The sequence below is a fragment of the Paroedura picta genome, chromosome 2, assembly GCF_049243985.1.
Source record: "Paroedura picta isolate Pp20150507F chromosome 2, Ppicta_v3.0, whole genome shotgun sequence".
NCBI classification, from domain to species: Eukaryota; Metazoa; Chordata; class Lepidosauria; order Squamata; family Gekkonidae; genus Paroedura; species Paroedura picta.
The window spans coordinates 9,046,070-9,071,170 of record NC_135370.1 but is presented as its reverse complement, the minus strand read 5'-3'; the positions used below and the strand labels follow the sequence as shown (position 1 = coordinate 9,071,170).

The 25,101-nt window shown below is 47.8% G+C and overlaps 1 protein-coding gene across 4 annotated transcripts in view; it reads right to left on the bottom strand.

The window, feature by feature from the left end:
- The window catches only part of ERBB4 (erb-b2 receptor tyrosine kinase 4), a 918,733-nt gene that overhangs the window by 478,949 nt on the left and 414,683 nt on the right, over positions 1-25,101 (bottom strand). For all 4 annotated transcript variants that reach the window (XM_077319331.1, XM_077319333.1, XM_077319330.1 and 1 more), the window contains exon 3: positions 11,743-11,929. In XM_077319331.1, coding sequence (XP_077175446.1) covers positions 11,743-11,929 — 187 coding nt within the window. The remainder of the gene's footprint in view (positions 1-11,742; positions 11,930-25,101) is intronic.

The following is a 25,101-nucleotide window of genomic DNA, read 5'->3' as shown; positions in this document are numbered from 1 at the left end:
CTTTGTGGGGCCTTCATTTGCTCCTGCTGTACCCAACGGCCAAAGGGGTCAATAATCTAGGAACTACCAAAAGGTCCGTTGCTGTAGCACTTGGGGGGCTGAGTGCCCACAATGAGGCTTGGCACAGTGGCCCCCTGGGCAGGGGTAGAGCAGCCCCCAAGGACACGGAGATCTCAACAGGACTGAGAGGTGCTGACGGCGGCTGACGGCAGAGCCAAGAAAGCCAGGATCCTGTTAGGGAGTTGCTAATGGGTGGCTGTTCTCAGAAGACAAGCCCATCGGGCAGCACTGTAGCTGCTAGTACCTCTTGTCAGCTGGCTAGAATAGTGGAGCTTTATGCAGCGGGAGAAGCAGCACTGCTGTCTTGGGGGACATCTACATCTTGGAGAAACCCACAGTGGGACGGTGGCACTACCTGGACAGGCCATGGGGCTAGAGAAGGTAGGACAGACACCTGCTGTAAAGGGACAGGCACAGGGAGAGACCACGGATCTTGGTCATTCAGCTCAGAAGAGCCCCACTCGCCAAGCCTATCCCTTCCTTTAAAAAGGGGGCTTCATACTTCCCTAACCCTAGCAGAAAGCCAACCTTGAAGCAGAGTCGCTGTTCTCTTGAATTGTATGTGTGTGTGTGTGGGGGGGGAGATGTGTGTGTGTGTGTGGGGGGGGGGTGCAGGTTAATATCCTGCCCCAACTGCTGGACAGCCTATCCACTCTCTATTGCACTGTCTTTAATTGCATATACCTTCACCATATTTCTGTTGGGAGTGAGCAACACAGCATGGCTGGACCTTGGGGGGGAGGGGAGGGGGGAGGGGCTACATCATTCTAAGTGTGTGTAGATGTTGCCTTCTTGAAAAGGATGAATCTTTTTGCCTTAACCTGACAGCTGCCCGCTGCCCTCTCCCCTGTCTTTGTGCACTTTGTCCTCTCCCTTCTTCACATGGCCTTCCCTGGAGATGCCTGTCTCTGCAGGTCTCTCCTGTAGAGGCCAAGCCCTCACACTCCCACACACGATACTGGACAGGCTGGCCATTTGTGAGAGGGAAAGGACTCTCTAGGCTGGGCTTCTCGCTCTCCTTTCACCTGCAACCTTCATATGAACAGGTATAACGTTCCCCCCCCTTTTTTTTTGTGATATCCTTCTTGGGAGATTTATTTCCTGCACACAGCGTCTATGACTGGGCAAACTCTGCGATATTAACCCAATATCCCCATCATTTCCCCAGGAATCAGCCTCCATGGTCTTGTAAAACGATCGCAGGATATAGCTCCCAGCCAGGAGCCATGTACCGCGTCAGAATTCCCTCTGAAGTTGGCTGCAGCAGCTGAGAGGAAAGGCTGGCACACTGGAGTCCCGGGAATAATGTGTGCTTATTTTGTAAAATAATTAGCAATAACACTGAAATTAATCTGTGGTTGAACAGCAGGGAAGGTTTTGCTCAGCCCTCCCCCCCCCCACACACACACACACAAAAACAACAACCATAAATCATGTTTCCTCTTTGCTTCTGTTTGAGGTTAGAGTAAACCAGAGGTCTGCTTATTTATATTGCTGTCCAGGCTCACTACAGCCTTGATGGGGCCCTGGAGACGAACCCCGCTGGTTTTATGGACTGTCTTCAGGAGTAATTCCCATTTTCTGCCGGTCAATTGTAGGCACCGAGGCTCACAAGTCAAGGAGGACAAAGGGACGCATCGGGGCAGCCTCCTTCCCAGGAGAAATCGGCCTCCAACTTAAAATGCGGAGTAGAAATATAGCCCCATAGAAGTATTACTATATTTTATAGATACTGTTTTGAAAATTATTTTGTTTATTTATTTTACTTATTTTTGGATTTATATCCTGCCGCTCTTCAGAGACTCGTGGCGGCTGACTATTATAAAATCTCATAGACCTATAAAACTCCTGTAAAACCCCGGACAAGCCCCCCATGGAGGGGTACATTGGGGAGAAATGCCTTTTGCTTTATACCCCCCATGTTACAGCATTTTTCTTTCTATAGCTGTGCTCTCCCAGCTGAACTGGCTCCAGATTGGACACCAAATCCAATTTTAGGTTTTGACTTTTACTTTCAAAGCCGTAAACTGTCTAGGGCCCCCATATCTAGGGGAACACCTCTTCTGCTATGCCTCCAAAAGACAGTTAAGATTAAACAATCATATTTTGATTGGGGTCCGTGGCCCCAAAGAGGTAAAACTGGCCAGGGCCAGAGCTTTTTGGTCCTGCACCTGAGCTGGTCTAGCTTCCTCATCCATCTAACATTCACAGTTAGATTTAGGATTTAACCAAACACTTTCTTATTAAACAGGGCAACATATATAATTTAGCTACCTTAAGAGTTGTTCCATTGGAATGATGTGACCAGAGAAGGGACAGGTAAAAAATTGTCAAACGTGCCTGGAGAATTGAGTTGTATTATGGGGTTGTGAGATGGATCGTGGTATATGTATAGAGGTAAAGGAATCCCCGGTGCAAGCACTCAGTCATGTCTGCCCCTTGGGGTGACGCCCTCTAGCGTTTTCATGGCAGACTCAATATGGGGTGGTTTGCCAGTGCCTTCCCCAGTCATTACCGTTTACCCCCCCAGCAAGCTGGGTACTCATTTTGCCGACTTCAGAAAAGACGGAAGGCTGAGTCAACCTTGAGCTGGCTGCTGGGATCAAACTCCCAGCCTCGTGGTCAGAGCTTCAGACAGCATGTCGGCTGCCTTACCACCTTGCACCACATTCTTGTATATACATGTACATTCTTGTATATACATATACATGTGTGTGTGTATATGCATACATGCATGTATGTATGTAAATATACATTTATAAGTATATGTATACTTTTGATTTTAATGCATAAATCAAACATTTCGGAGGATTCCCCCCCCCCCCTTTCACGTTGTGGAGTTGGCATGCGTATTTCCACAATGAAATTATCATCTTTTTAAAAACAAAATAAGAAGACAATCCACCTTAATGCGGATATGGAGAATGAATTCAGAGGATATTAATTATCCATCATAAGGGCTTGTTGCAATTTCTCTTCCTATTACCAGCTGCTGAAAACAAAGATACCGCACAGAGGGAGGGAGAACCAGTGCCTTTGTACCATAGCCACAGAAGGAGTCAGAAATAGATGCTGGAGCAACAAGAAAAGGAGGTCACAAGAAACCCAGGTGTGGCCCTCCATGCAGAAGCTCCTTAGCCCAGGGGTAGTCAGCCTGTGGTCCTCCAGATGTTTATGGACTACAATTCCCATGAGCCCCTGCCAACAAACGCTGGCAGGGGCTCATGGGAATTGTAGTCCATGAACATCTGGAGGACCACAGGTTGACTACCCCTGCCTTAGCCCACACTTGAGGAACAAATAAACCTCCAGGTATCTGGCAGGTGGTACACGGGACACAGAGCCACATCTCTTTTGTTGTTGTTAGGTGTGAAGTCGTGTCCGACCCATCGCGACCCCATGGACAATGATCCTCCAGGCCTTCCTGTCCTCTACCATTCCCCGGAGTCCATTTAAGTTTGCACCGACTGCTTCAGTGACTCTATCCAGCCACCTCATTCTCTGTCGTCCCCTTCTTCTTTTGCCCTCAATCGCTCCCAGCATTAGGCTCTTCTCCAGGGAGTCCTTCCTTCTCATGAGGTGGCCATAGTATTTGAGTTTCATCTTCAGGATCAGGCCTTCTAAGGAGCAGTTAGGGCTGATCTCCTCTAGGACTGACCGGTTTGTTTGCCTTGCAGTCCAAGGGACTCGCAAGAGTCTTCTCCAACACCAGAGTTCAAAAGCCTCAATTCTTTGATGCTCGGCCTTCCTTATGGTCCAACTTTCACAGCCATACATTGCAACTGGGAATACCACAGCCTTGACTAAATGCACTTTTGTTGGCAGGGTGATGTCTCTGCTTTTTAGGATGCTGTCTAGATTTGCCATAGCTTTCCTCCCCAGGAGCAAGCGTCTTTTAATTTCTTTGCTGCAGTCCCCATCTGCAGTGATCTTGGAGCCCAGGAAAATAAAATCTGTCACTATCTCCATTTCTTCCCTGTCTATTTGCCGGGAATTGAGAGGGCCAGATGCCATGATCTTGATGTTGAGTTTCAAGCCAACTTTTGCACTCTCCTCCTTCACCCGCATCAACAGGCTCATTAGTTCCTCTTCACTTTCTGCCATTAGAGTGGTATCATCTGCATATCTGAGGTTGTTGATACTTCTCCCTGCAATCTTGATCCCAATTTGTGACTCCTCTAATCCCGCCTTTCTCATAATGTGCTCCACATACAAGTTAAATAGGCAAGGCGACGGTATACAGCCTTGCCAAACTCCTTTCTCAATTTTGAACCAATCAGTGATTCCATGTTCAGTACTCACTGCTGCTTCTTGACCTGCATATAGGTTTCTCAAGAGACAAATAATATGCTCTGGTATTCCCATCTCTTTAAGAAATACCCACAATTTGTTGCGTTCCACACAATCAAAGGCTTTAGCATAGTCAGTGAAGCAGAAGTAGATGTTCTTCTGGAACTCCCTAGCTTTCTCCATGATCCAGCATATGTTGGCAATTTGATCTCTAGTTCCTCTGCCTCTTCGAAATCCTGCCTGTACTTCTGGAAGTTCTCGGTCCACATATTGCTGGAGCCTAGCTTGTAAAATTTTGAGCATAACTTTGCTAGCATGAGAAATTAGTGCAATGGTGCGATAGTTTGAACATTCTTTGGCATTGCCCTTTTTTGGGATTGGAATGTAAACTGACCTTTTCCAATCCTGTGGCCATTGTTGAGTTTTCCAAATCTGCTGGCATATTGAGTTTAGCACTTTTACTGCATTGTCTTTTAAGATTTTGAATAGTTCAACTGGAATGCTGTCACCACCACTAGCTTTATTGTTGCTCAGACTTCCTAAGGCCCATTTGACTTCACATTCCAGGATATCTGGCTCCAGGTCAGTAACTACCCCAATGTTGTTATCAGGGATGTTAAGCTCGCTCTTGTATAGTTCTTCTGTATAATTTTGCCACCTTTTTAAAATCTCTTCTGCTTCTGTGAGGTCCCTACCATTTTGGTCTCTTATCATACCCATCTTTACATGAAACGTTCTCTTCATATCTCCAATTTTCTTGAAAAGATCTCTGGTCCTCCCCATTCTATTGTTTTCTTCTATTTGTTTGCACTGTTCATTTAAGAAGGCATTCTTATTTCTTCTAGCTTTTCTCTGGAATTCTGCATTCAATTGGGTGTATCTTTCTCCTTCTCCCTTGCTTTTCACTTCCCTTCTCTCCTTAGCTATTTGTAAAGCTTCCTCAGACAGCCATTTTGATTTCTTGCATTTCTTTTTCTTTGGGATGATTTTAGTTGCTACCTCTTGTACAATGTTGTGAACCTCCGTCCATAGTTCTTCAGGCACTCTGTCTATCAGATCTAATTTCTTAAATTTATTTGTCACCTCTACTGAATATTCGTCGGGGATATGATTTAGTTCATACCTGAGTGGCCTAGTGCTTTTCCCTACTTTCTTCAATTTTAGCCTACATTTTGCAACAAGAAGCTGATGATCTGAACCACAATCAGCTCCTGGTCTGGTTTTTACTGACTGGATAGAACTTCTCCATATTTGGCTGCAGAGCACATAGTCAATCTGATTTCTGTGTTGACCGTCTGGTGATGTCCATGTGTAGAGTCGTCTCTTGGGTTGATGGAAAAGAGTGTTTGCTATGACCATTGTATTCTCTTGACAAAATTCTACCAGCCTGTGCCCTGCTTCATTTTGTACTCCAAGGCCAAACCTGCCTTTTATCCCGGTTATCTTTTGGCTTCCTACTTTAGCATTCCAATCCCCCATGATGATAAGCACATCATTTTTTGGCGTTGCTTCTAGAAGGTGTTGTAGGGCTTCATAGAACTGTTCAACTTCATCCTCTTCAGCAGCAGTGGTTGGGGCATAGACCTAGATTACTGTGACATTGAATGGTTTGCCTTGGATTAGAACTGAGGTAATTCTGTCATTTTGGGGATTGTATCCTAAAACTGCTTTTCCCACTCTCTTATTGATTATGAAGGCTACTCCATTTCTTCTGCGTGATTCTTGTCCACAGTAGTATACCTGATGGTCATTTGAATTAAATTCACCCATTCCTGTCCATTTTAGTTCACTGATTCCTAAAATGTCGATGTTCAGTCTTGTCATCTCTAGTTTAACCACGTCCAGCTTACCTTGATTCATGGATCTGACGTTCCAGGTTCCTGTGGAATAAAAATCTTTACAGCATCGGACTGTGTTTTCGCCACCAGTTACTTCCACAACTGAGCGTCCTTTCGGCTTTGGCCCAGTTGCTTCATTCATTCTGGCGCTACTCGTACTAGCCGTCTGCTCATCCCCAGCAGCATATTGGACACCTTCCGACCTGAGGGGCTCATCTTCCAGCGTCATATCATTGTGCCTTTTGAACTTGTCCATTGGGTTTTCATGGCAAAGATACTGGAGTGGTTTGCCATTTCCTTCTCCAGTGGATCACCTTTTGTCAGAGCTCTCAGCTATGACCTGTCCGTCTTGGGTAGCCCTACATGGCATAGCTCATAGCTTCACTGTGTTACACAAGCCCCCTTGCCACGGCAAGGCAGCGATCCTTGAAGGGGGGCCACATCTCTAGCCAAGACACACTGGCACCAGTTTCAGTGGCCAACGCAGATGGGGCTAATGCAGTGCAATCTGGGCATGAGGGGGTGATGGGTATCCCCTCCTGGATCGACGCTGCTACCAGCTGAGTCCAAGCTGTGAGCCTACAGCCTATCTTGGGTGGGATGGCATGGCGGGAGCAGGAGATCTCTTTGCATGAGAACCAGCCATGCCTATCTAACAGGATTTCAGATTTTGCCTGAATGGATACCAAATTTTGACTGTGAGATTAATGCTGCCTGTTCTCCTGAATGGAAGGGGAGCTGGCTACTGGAAGGCTTTAAGCTGGGTGGGAAGCACTTCACCACTCTGTCGCTACCGGGATCACTGATAGGAATGTGAGATTTTTTTTAAAATGTGGAACATCTACTGGTGCCCTCCCTCAAGCAGCGATGTAGATGGATGTGACATCCGTCATCCCACCATAGGCAGCATGCCACTCAATTGACCGCAGCAGTGGCAGTGGTGCCAGAGCAGTGAGTCACTTTTATTATTATTATTTATTTATTACGGTCATTGACCAGCATCAAAGTATCTACAGACAGCAGTGAGTCACTCTCATTGCTCTGCCGTCAGCACAGCTGCCAGTCTTCCAAGGCCACCCCCACCCTCCGGAGAGCAGAAGCAGCCTCAAAAGACTGGTGGGGGCGGCGGCAGCAGGCTGGCCTTAGCAGTGGGGCTCCCTGGGCTGGCTCCACCTCCACTGGCCTTCCAAGGCCCTCCTGCCCTCCAGAGAGTGGGGGAAGCCTTGGGAGGTGGACAGGGACAGCCCAGTGAGTCACATTGCTGGGGCTCGCTGGGCTGGCCCCGCCTCCTCTAGGCTTCTGAGGCCACTCCCCCCTCCAGAGAGTGGGGTAAAGCTCGGAAGACTGGCGGTGGTGGGGCCAGCCCAGCAAGCCACACCAGCAGGTAAGGACAGGGAGCTGGGGGAAGAGGAGGCGAGGATTTAAAGGGCTCCAGGCTGAGCAAGGTGGCCCGGACTCTCCAACCATCAGTATCTCTCTTCACGACCCTGTTTCGTGAGGCAGCTTCTCCTCTTTTTTCACATTGTCAGACCCCCAAAGCATTCCTGAAATTTTCCAAAGATACATTCCTATTAAAAAGGGTAAGAAAACGATTTTAAAGTGCCCAATGGAACACCAAATGTGAACAGAGGCAATCCCTTGCTAGTAATGCGGATTTCATACGAACACATGCAAGTGATAGGGTTGTGAGTGTCCTGCATAGTGCAGGGGGTTGGACTAGATGACCCATGAGGCCCCTTCCAACTCTGTGATTCTTTGATTCCATGAAATGAACAGCCTCCTGAAACCAGCGGAATGTCTTTATTTGTTTAAAATGCTGCTTATTTGACATGCATAATTTAGAGGAAGTGATCCTTGCTCTGATGTTCGTTTTCCATTGCAAAGAAATATGGGACACCTCCTAAGTGAATACAGTCATCATGTGCTCCAGCCACCCTTGCTTTCCCGGGCTCCAAAATAAATCTGCTCAGATACGCCCTCCACCTTTGCACCTCTCTTCACAGTGAGATGCTCCCCAGGGCCTCTGACTGGACCATTTCTAAGGAGTCTACTGGGAGAGGGATTCATACGTGGATTCTGTTAATACCAGGCCTTACCATACGCTTCACGGATTATTTTCGAGTCATAACAAACTATGTCAGCAGAGGCTGATCCGAACACAACTGAGCATAGCCTCAGTTGCTGCAGCACCAGAAACCCTTTGATAACCCACTGAGTGACCTTCTGGCCTTTAATTAAAGAGTAGGATCTCTGAATTAAAGCTCCAGAAATATGCATGTTAATAAATTACAGTTTTGAATAAAACAGCATTTTTAAATATATATACACATAGCCCTGATCATAGTTGCTGACTCTCTTCGTGCAATTTTTAATTGTTCAAATATTTAACGGGCTTGTATGTGTGTGTGTGTGGGGGGTTTGTTGTATCCATATCTTATGGATCCTGGCCAGGTGGAAAGGCTGCGCAAAACTGTTTTTAAAAACTGCAACAACAACAAAAATAATCTCAGGAGACACATTCCCTCAAGGGAAAAGTGAGATGACTTCCACCACCTGCAAATTTCATAAGAACTTGTATGGAAAACAATTAATGTGTATTACAATTCATTACCACGTTTTCCAAAGATAACTGATGGGGAAAAAAATCAACCAATTATTCCAACCAGTTTTGTTTTACCTCCAACAAGGATCCAATGGGAACATTCCTTGCCATCATCCGGGCATGGAATTGGGGTCACCGTGGGTGGGCAGAGTTGTGAATTGCCTGCATTCTGCAGGGGGTTGGACTGGATGACCCTGGCGGTCCCTTCCAACTCTATCGTTCTATGATTCTATGGTTCAAAGGGAGGTGTTTTGACTTCAAGAACAACAGTGCTGCTTTTGGAATGGATGTTTCTGTTACAAATCCACAGACTTAAGAGTGGAATTTTGAAGCAATAAGAAGCAGCCAACATTTAGGGTGTTTTAATTACAAAAATAACATAATGGAATCAAACCCAATCATTTTATGTCATAGCATCTTCCCCCATTATATTTTCTAATCATCAGCATTTTCACACCAGTTAACACTACAACTGAATTAGGTGGAAGCTGAGGAGGAAACTGATAATTCCTGAACTCCCACCATTCTGCAGGGCCTGCAAAAGGGAGCTCTCCGCCAGGCATTCGACTGTGTCTGACAGATCTAACACCATTCCGTTGCTCTCCTGGACGTCACGGACATGCTCTACATCCTGAACCCAACTGACCCAACCCCTTACGGGTTCTTGCATTGTTAATTGTTATGCTATTGTTGGTCAATACTAGTTCTTACTGTTACTGCTATGATTAAAGGTAAAGGTAAAGGTATCCCCTGTGCAAGCACCGAGTCATGTCTGACCCTTGGGGTGACGCCCTCCAGCGTTGTCATGGCAGATTCAGTATGGGGCGGTTTGCCAGTGCCTTCCCCAGTCATTACCGTTTACCCCCCAGCAAGCTGGGTACTCATTTTACCGACCTCGGAAGGATGGAAGGCTGAGTCAACCCTGAGCCGGCTCCTGGGATTGAACGCCCAGCCTCATGGGCAGAGCTTTCAGACTGCATGTCTTCTGCCTTACCACTCTGCACCACAAGAGGTTATGATTACTGTGACTATAGTTATAATGTACTCCCCTATGTTTTATGTAAATTGCCCTGAGACTTACAGGAGAGAGGTATAGAAATATAATTAATAAATAAACAAATTGTTGTTGTGACCCACCTCGAGCCTATCGGGAGGGGCGGGAAATAAATCTAATAATAATAATAATAATAATAATAATAATAATAATAATAATAATAATAATAATAATAAATAAACAAAATAACGAATTTGCTCCATGAATGACACAACAGCACAAACAAACGCAAGATTCCGCCCCCCCCCCTCTGCAGGCCACAGCTGATGCCCAGGCAGCTCTAGTGTAGAGACAAGGATCCATCGACAATGAAGTTGAGCAACAAACATTTCCCCCATCGTACCATCTATTCTTGTAGCTGGGTAAGCAAGGAACTTGAGAGTTGAGAGGAAAATACAATGAGTCTCTTGGCCATTATTCATTCACAAACGTTGATTTGAGATTTTCATCCTTGTCAGCCATGTGTTTGGCATTGTGGAACTGACCTTTTTGGACAACCTGGTTCTACTGAAGGGAAGGGAGAACCTGGGCAGTCCAAGCTCTCCTCCATCATTCCTTTAGCATGTCTAACTACCGGCTTCCATTAATGGATCATCTGAAAGTCATCTCCAGAATGATTAATGTCAGGACCACTGTGTTTTCCCTCTCCTCTCAGCCTTTTAGGGGAGCCATTTGCTTTCCTGTGGGCTATCGGAGGATGCCACTGATTCACCTTCCTCGTTGTAGAAGGTTGAACCCAACAGCCCCTATGAAATTTGCAGGGCCTTCTAGACAGGTGTAGACAAAGGCCCTCAAGACAAATTGCCTGGAACACCCTGTCCTCCCACCCTGTCCTCCCTTGACTCACCTTCCTCTGTCCAGAAGGCTGAAGGCATAAGACCAACCCAACAGGTTCCTATTAAATCTGAAGGGCCTTCTAGACACACGTAGACAAAGGACCAAAAGACAAATCGCCTGGAACACCCTGTTCTCTCTCTCTCTCTCTCTCTCTCACTCACTCACACACACACACACACACACACACAGACAGACTTTCTTCAACAGCTAGCCTGCTTTTCTGGAAAACTCAAAAACTTGCACTCTGTTTGCTTTGTCTTAATAAAAAGCATTAGGAGGCCATGGGTTCAGAACTAGACCAACAAATTACCATCACAGCAAATACTTTATTTACATCAAAACCAACTGAAAATGGCTTCAAAATCATCTAAAAACATTTCAAAACATATGTCCTATCACCATGACCATTCCTCGCTATCATGTGGGCAGACACATTTTCAGACATCTCAAGGGACGTAGCGGCTACGCCAAGAGTCCTCTCACATGAGGCAGTCAAGAGCCGAGCAACCCCTTCTGACTTCCGCTGACTCCGGCAGACATCTCACACTCCAATCCAAAGGGTCTGAGTTCTGTTCTCTTGAAGAGAAGATCTTTTCAGGCCTGAGCTCCAGGATGTGTGAGTCAAAATGTGAATACCTGAAGCAGCTCTGGAAGCTTCAAAGCCAGCTCTGACAAGTGGCACAAGAGATCCACCTGGTCCAGAACATGGAACTGTAGTCCATGGACATCTGGAGGACCACAGATTGACTACCCCTGGTCTAGATGACACTTAAATTGGCCACCTTTTTTACATACAGCTTGGCCTTCAGCTCCGTGACAACAAAATGCTATTGAAGACAAAATGTCTCCCATTCCTGCACCTTCATTCCAGAGAAATCTACTGAGCAATTGCTCCTCAACACCAGTCAAATAATAAGAACCAGCACTTTGACAGTAAAAGGTTGCAGCTCTATACATATTTCTCCCAGCACTAGAATTCATCTCTGAAACTTTCCCAGCCACCATCAAGCCAACCAGCTGGCAGGATTGACCAACTCATAGGAGAACGAGCTTTCCCTTACCCGTCAGGTTCCTTAGTCCCAAACGCCTGAGTCCGTGGCTCCCGTCCTTCTTGTAATTAAGGAAGATGGCCAACGCATAGTGATCCTCATAGAGTTTTGTCCCACGAATGATCCGGAGGTTCTCCAAGGGAAGGTACTCAAACTGATTCAGGGCAACCAAGACGTAGCCTGTGACTTCCCGGATCGACTGCAAGAGACAAAAGACAGATGCATTAGAGAGTCATCTTGGTTGCAGCATAATCTCAAGGCAGCGGCATTGCCTGACAATCCTGGATCATTCAGCAATGCTCCTTCAGGACTGGTGCATCCAGCTATGGCATGAACATGCAAGCTGCAAGCAGACATGAATCCTACAGCACCAGCTCTACTATATGAGCACAGGCATGCATGTGCAACCCCTCCAGTGTTCCATTCAAAGGTTGTGTTGACTTGTTACAAGCTGACCTACATTTTAGACACAATTCACTAAAATGTCATCCTTAAAATGGGGAGGGTGGAGCAGCTGGCCCTGGTGACCAGTTCCAGGCAAGTCAATCACTATGCCTGTGTTGCTCTCTTATCAGTCCCAAAGCCTCCCCACCATGACAGGCTTCCTCAGGAGGTGGTGAGTTCTCCATCTTTGGAAATTTTTAAACAGAAGCTGGAGAGCCATCTGACAGAGAGGCTGATTCTGGAAGGCAAAGGGATGGCAGGTTACAGTAGATGAGCAATGGGGATGTGAGTGTCCTGCATAGTGCAGGGGGTTGGACTAGATGACCCATGAGTTCCCTTCCAACTCTATGATTCTATGATTCTATGATTCTATGATTCTATGACCTGAACCCAAACCAGATGGCACCTCAGAGGGTGCCTCTGAGCCCCATGCAGGTGACACTTAATTTGGGTCCATCTCCATCAATTTCTCTGCCACCGCGAGCTTTGTATAACATAGGTGGCCAGCGTGGTGTAATTCTTAGGAGCAGTGACTTCCAATCTGCTGAGCTGGGATTGATTCCCCCCTCCTCCTCCACATGCAGCCATCTGGGTAATCCTGGGCTCGTCACAATCCTGTTAGAGCTGTAACTGAACAGTGCTGTCAGAGCTCTCTCAACCTCACCTCCCTATAAGCCGCTTGGAGACTCCTTTGGGGGGAGGGGCACCGCCACCACCACGCTGCCACCGCCGCTGTACTCAGGAGATGATGGTGAGCCAGGGAGGGAGGGTGGGAGGGAAGGGAGGGGGCGGTGCTGCCCCCATGGTGGCGGCGCGTCCCACCTTCCCTCCCTCCAAATCTGGTCACTTTACCCTACACCGATAGCAGAAGCCACTGTAGAGAGCCCCTGAAGTTGACCAATGTGAACATGTGGACTCATGTGGGAGAACGTGGTTTTTAAGGACTGTTGCTAAGCCCTGTATATTCCGGTTTATCTGGTACAAGGTTTTTCTTCTGCAGTTCAAAGACTCCCTGTGATGCACTACATCTGAACCTATGCACGTTCCCCTGACCACAACCCCATTGATGCCACATGCCCTGGAAGTGAATGCGCATTTCTTCATTCTGCCATTAAACTCACAAGGGCGGTGTTGTGTTTAATATTTTCCCACCCGCTCCAATCCAGCCTCATATACGTCACTGCCTTCTCTTATGTTCTCCTCATCGGAGCCCGCTGTGGCCTTCAGACCTGGAATTATAGAATCATAGAGTCGGAAGGGACCTCCAGGGTCATCTAGTCCAACCCTCTGCCCAGGACAGGAACTCACAACTAACTGCCCACCCACAGTGACCCCAATTTCATGCCCAAGTGATCCCCCCACCAAAAAACCTCAGAATCCAGCCTGACCTTGAAGAAATTCACCTTCCATCCCGCAGTGATGATCAGCACTTCCCTGGGTATGCAAGGAAGGGCCACAAGGGACAAACATCCCTTCCTGACCACCCACTCACAATCTGCCTAATTTCGTAAAATCAGCCTTTCTGTCAGATGACCCACCTGATGAACTTTCTTGCCACGCGCGTCCTCTGCCCAAGCAGTCACTTGAGGGAGCTGCAGCAAGAGGAGGCACCAACACACTGTGGGGCCTTGGGAGACAACTGCCTTAGCATATGCCTGCCCCTGTCCCCCTAAAATGACCGGGGGTGTTGGGTCTCCAGCAGAGTAGGAGCTTTGCCAACCCTCCCCAAGGCCTCCCAGCTAAGTGCAGGCCAAGGACTCTTGTGGGGCTGCTACCCTAATTTTCCCAACTATGGGTTGGGAAATTCTGGGAAATGTGAGAGATGGAATCTGGGGAGTCTAATGCTATGGGACCCATCCTTCAAAGCAGCCATTTTTTCCAAGGAGACTGATCCCTATAGTCTGGGTGTAAGCTGCAATTCCAGGAGATCTCTGGGTGCCCCCTTAAGGCTGGCCACCCTCTGCGGTTCCATGGGGTGCAGCTTCTTCCCAAGCACGGCAGCTATGGAAAGCACAACTGACCAGGCTGGCAAGATGCCTTGGAGCAGCTTTCGCTTACTGGGAACGCCTTGCGGTTGGAAACATGATGGAACCCTTGGCCAATTCAGCTGAAGAACACCAAGGACATGTGAAGCTGCCATCTAGTGAGTCAGGCCCTCAGTCCATCAAAGTGAGCATTGCCTACTCAGAGTGGCAGCAGCAGTTCTCCAGCATCCCAGGCAGCAGTCTTTCCAATCATCAACTCCCTGCTCCTTTTAACTGGAGATGTTGAGGACTGAACCTGGGACCTTTCATTAGGAAATTTGGGGTCTCTTCAGATCACACAGAACACTCCTTTATGTTGAAATAAATTGGTGAGAGTCAGACTCTCAGAGGGTATGTGGAATACATACGTGTTCCGGGGCTCCTTGGTCTTGGCCCTCTCCCTCTCTCTCAGACAAACACACAAATATGAAGACACAGATGCTTCCCCCCCCCACTCCCTCTGCCCACTCCCCCCTTACCTCTGGCTTCCCCAACCTCCTCCATGGTCCCTTCCCCCTTCCTCTCTCTCAGACTCACACACACACACATACCCACAGACTCCCCTCCCCACATACCCCTAGCCTTTCATCCCTTACCTTTCGCTTCCTCAATCTCCTCTGTGCCCCCCCCCTCAGACTCCTCCTCCCTCGGGACTCCCTTGGGGCTCTAGTGGCAGCACAGTAGCCTTGGCCTCCTCTGGGGCTGCTGCCAAGGCTCCCCCAGCCTCGTCCAGCACTGCTGCAGCTGCCCCAGCCTCTTCTCGTGCCACCATGGGGGCCCCAGTGTCCTCTGGGGCTGCTACTGTGGATGCCCAGGCCTTTTCCAGCACTGGTACTGCCTTGGGTCTCGGGGCCATCGCCACCATCTCGTCTCTTCTGGCATGCTCCCCGGGGTGGGACTACGGATGTCATGTCCATGCCCATTTCCACTCCAGGGGGCGCACCAGAAGATGTGTTCCACATCAACAAACCCTCAATCCAGCAAGGTCAGTACAGTCAACTCAGACCTGCAGTGGCTCTCCAGGGTCTCAGGCGGGGTTCTTTCCCCTCAGGTTCTGCCAGATCCTTCAACTGGGGATGCCGGGGACTGAACCTCGGGCTCTCTGCATGCTAAGCAGGTGTTCCGCCACTGAGCCACAGCTCTTCCCAGAAAACATCACACAGCCTTGTTCAAGATGGTTGCCAGTCTATGTTGCAACAGATTTTTTCAGGAGATTTGGATGGTAAAATAAAAATGTGTTGCTGACTCCATTCTGGGTCTTTGTTTGTTTATGACTCTCCAGAAGGATCCTGGGAATTCCGGGGGCTCTCCCCTCCGAGCTCAATTACTAAAAGAAGCAGAGAGAGAGAGAGAGAGAGAGAGAGAAATACATGCTCCCTCTCTCCACTATCCTGCTGCCAGGACAAGCTAATGGAGTGACATCTGAACTGAAAGATGCTTAGTTCTGCTCTAAGCGACAAGTCAAAGGAAAGGTGGCAACCGACAACTGAAGGCTCTTTACGATAAAGCTTCATCCATTTATAAGCTGGGAATCTCTGAGCTGCAGAAGCGACTCTAGGCCCGCCTGTCAGAACCGGCCTGGTTTGGACTCGATTGAGGCTATGAAGACAGGCACAGAGTCATCTATTATCTCTGCAGCTTCCGGCATTTCTTCTCCAGCCAAGGATAGTCTTTCTAGATTGGGCTGAGAAAGTGAGGAAAGAAGAGAAGGAACTGAAAATGCACTGAGAGCTGCCTCTGAAGAACGTGGCCTTGACTTGCTTTTTGAGCAGCTGCATTTCCATCTCCAGGGGCAACAAGTTGATCCTTCCACCTGTGAGAGATGAAGTTCATGTGGGATGTAGCGTCTCATTATGTCTGGACATGGGGGAGTGTGTCTAGGTGTCCTCTCCGTGTATGGAATGCTTCTCTTTGGCTTAACCAGGGAGCTGCCCTCTGCTCTCCCGTCTCTTGTCCTCTCCCATCTCCACATGGTCCTCCATGTCTGAGAGGTCTCTCATGTGGAGATAATGTCCACATACTCCCACATAGAAGATGCTGGGCAAGCAGGGCATTTGTGATTGGGAAAGAGCTCTTTTAATGAGCTTTCTTTCTCGTCGGGTAACTTCAATCTGAATGACAACTGGATCTACTCAGAAAAATGTAGATTTACCTTTCTAAATATCCTTCTTGGGAGAATCAAGTTTCTAAGGCTGGGCAAAACTCTGCTTCATATTGGTTCCCAATAGTTCATTGAGCCAAGAGTTGATTTGGACTAGAGGTTTGCCAATTTGTCAGAGAATAACTCTTGTCTGCTGGAAGCTCCTGAAAAGGAAGAATTCCTGGTATTCTTGAACTTTATTCAAGAGAGCCAGTTTGGTGTAGTGGTTAGGAGTGCGGACTTCTAATCTGGCATGCCAGGTTCGATTCTGCGCTCCCCCACATGCAGCCATCTGGGTGACCTTGGGCTCGCCACGGCACTGATAAAACTCTTCTGACCGAGCAGTGATATCAGGGCTCTCTCAACCTCACCCACCTCACAGGATGTCTGTTGTGGGGAGAGGAAAGGGAAGGTGAATGTAAGCCGCTTTGAGACTCCTTCGGGTAGGGAAAAGTGGCATATAAGAACCAACTCTTCTTCTTCTTCTTCTTCTTCTTCTTCTTATATCACCATGTGGACAAATCTTCATGCACAAAGCTTACTAGTCCACAGAAAGAATGCATTACCTTGCACTTAGCTGTAGCATTTGGTACACTAACAAAACACCTGCTGAGACATTACAATCAGGTGTAGCATGAGCCCACCACGCGCATGTGGCCAGAGAGCATGCTGCTTACCATGTTCCAGATACACTCGCTCAGCATGTTGCATGGACAGGGGACAACACACACATTATCCATGGCTGTCCACCTGTGGTATGTGCAAATGGAATAATGTATTTTTCAGTGTTCACATTTCTATGTGCCAAGGGGTGATATAGATGCATGTTCACCAAACATGGCTATCATGTATGCTGGGAGAACTGGGGGGAGGACACACTCATATTATGCATGGTTGGGGGTTCCTGGTATACATTCTCGTAGCCTATGAAGAGAAGTAGTTTTACTGTGTAACCCTATGCACATTTACTCCACTGGCTACAATGGACTTATAAGGTCTCTGTGTAGGATTGACCTGTTATATACTAGTTATAATCTTTAAACAGACTGGATAAAAGAGTAAGGGCTGTCTGGGAGGAGTTAGGGCGGGCCCTGTCCGGGATAAAAACTCGGAGGGGCCAATCAGGAGCCGCGAAGCAGCTCCTGATTGGCCCCTCCAAGTGTCCATCCCGGCCAAGCAGTCAGAAGCGCGGCTCCCCATTGGCTGCTTCGCCCGGCCAGGGGATCACCGCATAGACTGGACTGCCAGTCGATGCGGTGAGTCCTCTGGGGGGATGCGCCGCCTTCTCCCAGCCGCTGGAGCGGCCTCGGCCAGCAGAAGGATCCAGCGGCCGGCAGAAAGATCCAGAGGGCAGGGTGGGGGCCCGGGAGCTGGCCTTCTCTCGGCCCCGGGAGCACCCTCGCTGCAGTGAGGCCACTCCTGGGGCCGAGAGAAGACCGGCTCCTAGCGCCCATTTTATGAAAAAATAAGATGGGCTTGATTTCTAGTTAGTTAATATTTTGCAGAGCTCCAAAATACTTCACATCTGTTATCTCAGAACACTTCCAGATAAGCATCATTATCCCCAATTTTCAGGTGGGTGACCAAGAAAGGGGTCGTGACTCAGTGGCAGAGCATCCGCTGGTCACACAGAAAGTCCCAGTTTCAATCCACTAATGGCGTCTGGACAGGAGAAAGCGATTCAAACCAGGGAAATGCCAAGAGGAAGAATTGCACTCACAATTAGATCATCTTTACCCAGCACTGTGAACCCACTAAGATCCCATCACACCTATCTGCTTCTGTTTTTGTTGTTGTTGTTTTGGGGGGGCGGGAAGCCTTCACAAGATCCCATTCATTTATTTCCTGTCTGGAATCTCTGCTGAACCAGGTCACCTTTCCCCCCAGGTAACAAACACTTCCCTCCCTTCTTAATTGCCACAGGTAAGGAAGCAAGTCACCCTTTACAAGCCTGCAAGATGCACAGCATGTAAATGAAGAAAGGAGAAGTCAGACTAAGAAAAAGAGTAGAATTTCCTCTTGCATCCTTAAGAATTAGTAACCTCTCCCCCAGGAAACTGACAGAAACTGAGCGGTACATCCCAGAAGCATTTTATGTGACTATTCAGGCATACTGCCTCCCAGAGTCAACAGGACAGCCGTAGCTCCTGCAGAAGGTTCCTAAGGTCACCCTCCCGGTTTGCTAAGTATAAACATAGAGTACGGCCTGTAAAGATCTCTGTGCAGTCGCTCTGAGAATACATGAAAGAGAAAGTCAATCTGAACATCAAAGTTAGCCAAGAGATCAAAGAAGAATTTGTTAACATGCACGGAATGCTAGCTATATATTAGACCCTCTTGACTTGGGGAGTTGTCGACCTTAGAAATCCTGATAGCCCAGCCTTGGTGTCCCCAAGTAGCGGAAGATCTGAAATCTGTGGAGTGTTCAGAAGGCAGCTGGAGGTTCAATGGCCGGGATTCTCCTCTATCTAGGGATTCCCTGCCAGTGGAAAGCGAGTATGTCAGGGCTGGAGCCAGACAAGAACCCTTCATCTACGTTCCTAGAGAAAGAGGAATTTTTATCTACCATGACAGCTGTTTCTCCTGCAGACTGGAGATGTGAAACCCAGCCAGGTTCACCAACAGTTGACAAAGGCCTTGGTCTATTATGTTAAAATTCTGCCGTTTGTGCCAAAGTAACATATTGTGAATCAACTGAATGGCTAGCCAACTTGTGGTACAGTGTTCAGAGCCCTGGAATAACACCTAGGAAATAACCGGGGTAGCCATGAAGACTCTGGGCCTGTTGCTCTCAGCCAAATCTATCTCACAGAAGTGGTTGTGGGTTCTCTGGCTGTGTGGCCAATGTGACCTAGCAGATTTAGTCCCTGATGTTTTCCCAGGAACTGTGGCTGGCATCTTCAGAGGTAGGTCATCGCAAGATGGGAATCTCTCTGTACTCAATTGTGGAGGGTGTGAACAGTTACAGGGCATTTTGTTTACCTCTCAGAGTGGGTGCATGAAGATGTCAGTCGCAGTTACCGACAAAACATCAGGAACAAACAGTAGAAGAAATGTTGGTTCTTATATGCCGCTTTTTTCTACCTGTAGGAGTCTCAAAGCAGCTTCCATTTGCCTTCCCTTCCCTCTCCCTACAACAGACACCCTGTGAGGGAGGTGAGGCTGAGAGAGCTCTAATATTACTGAAGAAGAAGAAGAGATGGTTCTTATATATTTTTATTTTATTTTATTTGTTTAGATTTTTATGCCACTTTTCTCTAGCAGACAACCCTCTCCTGCCCAGAAGTAGCTGCCAAGTGAAGACATACTGCTTGCTTGGACATGCTGGCAGACAGACAGGCCGGTCTTTGGGAAGGGGGCAGGCAGCCAAAGCGGCCCTTGCCCCTCAGTAACCGTGCCTGCAGTCTGCTTGAGATTCCTCCAGAGTAACACCCTTTCTACAAACTTCTCAGCATGCACCCAAGTGGGCACAAGGGAAAAGAACAGGAATATAGATTGCCAGCACTGAGCACAAGGTCCAAGTTGGCTAAACAAAACAGCTCACAGGTGTACAAAACCCATTTGGGTTCGCTTGGCCCCTTCTCTGGGGTCACCAGGTTGCAGGCCGCCACAGTGGCTGCAGCAGGCGGAGACGGGCAGAAGAGGCTGGTGTCCGGTGGAGGTGGGCCAAGGTGGCAGAGCCATGGCAATGGCCACCTCCACGCCACCTTGATTGTTGTGTGCCTGTGCGGGCACCCGCCTCCTGCACATACGCGCACACCGTCATCAAAGTTGGGTCGTGGCACAGGTAAGGTTGAGAACCACTGCATTATAGGAATTGGGGGGAGGGGAAGTAAATGGTAGACTGGGAGACCACTTTGTCATCAGGGCATCCCCCTACTCCACTTGTTAGCACTAACACCTGAAGAAGAACCGCTTCAGTATGGCATTCGTTGTAGAGGGGAGGAGATCCACCTCGCATTGGCTAAATCACAGGCTCAGTGATCCTTCGCCTGGATCAGAGGAGCTGTGACCAACCCAGTCTGCATAAATGCTCAGATACCCTTGTGGACGGGCCACTCCCTGGAGAATTGCGGGGAGAGTGGCCCTGAGCTGATCCCCTGGTGCTCCCTCACTGACCTCACATAGGTGCTCCCCATCCAAATCTGGCCCTGAGAATGCAGAAGGGCCAAACTGATGGCTCTCACTGCAGAAACCTGATACTCCTGGAGGCCCCTAGATGAATCCGTGGCCCCTGGGAAGAGTGCGCTTCCGCTCACAAAGCCAGATCTGCCTTCACCAGCATCAACTGACCTGCTTCAACGGCCCTGCACAAGCTCCCATTTTGCATCTCATTGGAGAAGCAAACTCTCCGCTGTCTGAACACACCATTTGAGGAAGGCCCTTTGGAAAGAGCAGGCAGTGAGTCTGTTCTTGCTGTAATCCAGCCCAGTCATTGCACAACAAATATCAACTCCACTGAGTGTGCCGAGCGCACCCTTTGCACGGCTGCCCTAAGCTCCCCTTCCCTTAGGAAGGAAATGTTTGTGCCGCAAACAAAGTTTGCCCTCGTTCCCCGGTGTCGCGCCAGTCGAGCAGCCAGCAAACCCCAGTCATTGGCTGGGTTTGGAAGCAGCTTTGAAATGGGCTCCACGACAAACCATTTGGCTTGTTGGCCACTTCTCCGGGGAATGCTGAACTCTGGGCACAAGGAGCCATTTGGGAGCAGACTGATCAGTAAAGAGAAAGTGAATGCAGTTCCTATCGTCAACTCTGAACCACAGGTCATGTTCTTATGGCTGGATCTGATTTCCCAACTGGGCCACAGAGTTCATGCCATCCCTTTCCCCTCAAAAGTAGGCATGCTGGTCCCCAGACTGGATTTGGGGATCTCCAGGAATTCCAGCTCATCTCCAGATTAAAGAGATCAGTTCCCCCGGAGAAAAGGGGCCACTTTGGAGTGGGGACGTCATAGCATTATGTCCACTGAGGTCCCTCCCTGCCCCAAATCTCACCCATTCCTGTCTCCACCCCCAAATTCCCCTGGTATTTCCCAACCTGGAGCTGGCAACCTATCCAAGAGCAAGAAGCAGGGTGTCTTTGGAGAACTTCTGGGCTCCTAACTCATTCATTTCCTGATCCAAACACTTTCCTCAGCTGGTCTGTGTGGGCAGAGAAAAGTCACACTTTGATAGAATACAGGAGAAGTGACATTTGGAAATGAATCAATGTTTTCAATTTGATTATATCCCCCATACTATACCGGCAGGCCATCACTCCGGCCCTGCTGGCATCTCAAGAAGCAATTTTCATGCCGGCATTTGAAGTTTGCCGAGTTCCTTGGGCCTGCCCTGACGCTGCCGTGTCTTCCTTCTGCCGGGTTATTGTTTTCCCTGTTCCTTAACATTGCTGCCTTTCCAATAGGGTGGAGTTTTATGATTTGCCTCTGAGGGGAACTTTGTGGGATGTGGGGACTCTGACAGGGCGAGAATGGGGGTGGGGGAGGCAGCATCTCCACACTAAAGTCTGCTTCTTCGGGTGCAGACCCAAATTGCCCCCCACAGCAAAGGAATCCCCAGAAAACCCCATTTTGTCTTTTCAATGGAGTCTAATTCAGAGCTGTTCAGTGCAGAAATGCGTACATTTGGGTTTGACTCGCAGCATCCAAACAAAATCCTGAGCCTAAAACAAGGCATGTCTCCTAATACGGGAATAATATGGTGGATGAGGTGAAGGAGGTGGGGACCCTAGGGGGAAGTGACCATGTCCTCATAGAATTCCTTTTGAGATGGGGAGCCAAGGAAGCTTGTAGCCAGACGCGGATGTTGGATTTTCGTAGGGCAAACTTTAATAAACTCAGAGACATGATGAGTGTCATACCATGGACGAGAATGCTGGAAGGGAAGGGAGCATGTGAAGGGTGGGCGCTACTCAAACAAGAGCTATTGCATGCTCAATCAATGACTATCCCAGAAAGACGAAAACACTGCAGGAGCTCTAAGAAGCCTATTTGGATGAACAGAGAACTTCAAGAGGAACTAAGAAAGAAAAGGAAAATGTTCAGGAAATGGAGGGAAGGACAGAGCTCTAAAGAAGAGTACCTACAGGTTACTAGGCACTGTAGATCAATCATAAGAAAGGCCAAAGCTGAAGGTGAGCTAAGATTGGCCAGGGAAGCCCATTGTAACAAGAAAAGATTTTTCAGCTATGTGAGGAGCAAACGTAAATTGAAGGAGGCAATAGGCCCACTGTTGGGTGCGGATGGACAAACTCTAACGGAAGATGCAGAGAAAGCAGAAAGGCTTAGTGCCTATTTTACATCTGTTTTTTCCCACATGTCAAAGTGTTTAGGCACATCTAGAGATGGCCATAGCCAAAGGACAGTGTCTGGGTGGCAGGTTAACATGGATAGAGAGGTTGTCGAGAGGCATTTAGCTGCACTGGATGAGTTCAAATCCCCTGGTCCGGATGAAATGCACCCGAGAGTACTCAAAGAACTTTTCAGAGAACTTGCACAGCCCTTGTCCATCATCTTCGGAACCTCTTTAAGGACTGGAGATGTCCCGGAGGACTGGAAGAGAGCAAATGTTATTCCGATCTTCAAAAAAGGGAGGAAGGATGACCCGGGAAACTACAGACCAGTGAGTCTGACCTCTGTTGTGGGGAAGATAATGGAGCAGATATTAAAGGGAGCGATCTGCAAACATCTTGAGGACAATTTGGTGATCCAAGGAAGTCAGCATGGATTTGTCTCCAACAGGTCCTGCCAGACCAACCTGGTTTCCTTTTTTGACCAAGTAACAGGTTTGCTGGATCGGGAAAATTCGGTTGATGTCATTTACTTGGATTTTAGTAAAGCTTTTGACAAGGTTCCCCATGATGTTCTGATGGATAAGTTGAAGGACTGCAATCTGGATTTTCAGATAGTTAGGTGGATAGGGAATTGGTTAGAGAACCGCACTCAAAGAGTTGTTGTCAATGGTGTTTCATCAGACTGGAGAGAGGTGAGTAGCGGGGTACCTCAGGGCTCGGTGCTCGGCCCGGTAATTTTTAACATATTTATTAATGATCTAGATGAGGGGGTGGAGGGACTACTCATCAAGTTTGCAGATGACACCAAATTGGGAGGACTGGCAAATACTCCAGAAGATAGAGACAGAGTTCAACGAGATCTGAACACAATGGAAAAATGGGCAAATGAGAACAAGATGCAATTTAATAAAGATAAGTGTAAAGTTCTGCATCTGGGTCAGAAAAATGAAAAGCATGCCTACTGGATGGGGGATACGCTTCTAGGTAGCACTGTGTGTGACCTTGGGGTACTTGTGGATTGTAAACTAAACATGAGCAGGCAGTGCGATGCAGCGGTAAAAAAGGCAAATACCATTTTGGGCTGTATCAACAGGGGCATCACATCAAAATCACAAGATGTCATAGTCCCATTGTATACGGCACTGGTCAGACCACACCTGGAGTACTGTGTGCAGTTCTGGAGGCCTCACTTCAAGAAGGACGTCGATAAAATTGAAAGGGTACAGAGGAGAGCGACGAAGATGATCTGGGGCCAAGGGACCAAGCCCTATGAAGAGAGGTTGAGGGACTTGGGAATGTTCAGCCTGGAGAAAAGGAGGTTGAGAGGGGACATGATAGCCGTCTTTGAAAGGTTGTCACTTGGAGGAGGGCAGGATGCTGTTTCTGCTGGCTGCAGAGGAGAGGACACGCAGTAATGGGTTTAAACTTCAAGTACAATGATATAGGCTAGATATCAGAGTAGTTCAGCAGTGGAATAGGCTGCCTAAGGAGGTGGTGAGCTCCCCCTCACTGGCAGTCTTCAAGCAAAGGCTGGATACACACTTTTCTTGGATGCTTTAGGATGCTTTGGGCTGATCCTGCGTTGAGCAGGGGGTTGGACTAGATGGCCTGTATGGCCCCTTCCAACTCTATGATTCTATGAATGGTATCAGAGTGGCAGTTTCCCATCTGGCGAGCTGGGTTGGATTCCCTGCTCCTCCACCACATGCAGCCAGCTGGGTCACAGTTTGAGCTACCTCAGCCTCACTTACCTCAAAGGGTAGAGGAGGGGAAGATGACTGGAGACAATTTCCCTCCTTTTACTACACTGTGCTTTATATGAGGAAGAGAGAAAACAGTTCATTATGCCTCTCCTTACGTGCTTTGATCCCCAAGAAATTTTCCTGATTTATGCAGAGGATTTATCGTTGAAATATCTGCTGGAAGATAGGTGTAATTTGGTTTCGCACGCAATATCCAAGTATTGCTATATGGTGATTTGCAAATGGAAATGACTGTTAAACAACCTGAGTAGTCACTAACAGTGATGTACTTCTTATAGTTATGATCTAGTTTTTATACCTTCATTGTGTTGAGCATTTCACATTTGTTCTTATATTGTGTGTGTGTGTGTATATATATATATATATATATATATATATATATATATATATATATATATACATACACACACACACACACACACACAATATAAGAACAAATGTGAACAAATATAAATATATATATATACACACACACACACACACAGAGGCAGGCAGACAAATATACATACATATATTACTGTGCACTGACTTTACTTAGAAAAAGGGGTGTCATTTTCACCTGTTAACCAAAATTTGATATGTTGGGATCTTACTGGTCAGGAACTGAACCAAGAAATTGAGTTTCTCAGCTGCAGACATCACATCAAACCATAGTTTGGTATGTTACCAAACTGAACTTTTCTGGTGAGGTATTTGGACACCCCATATC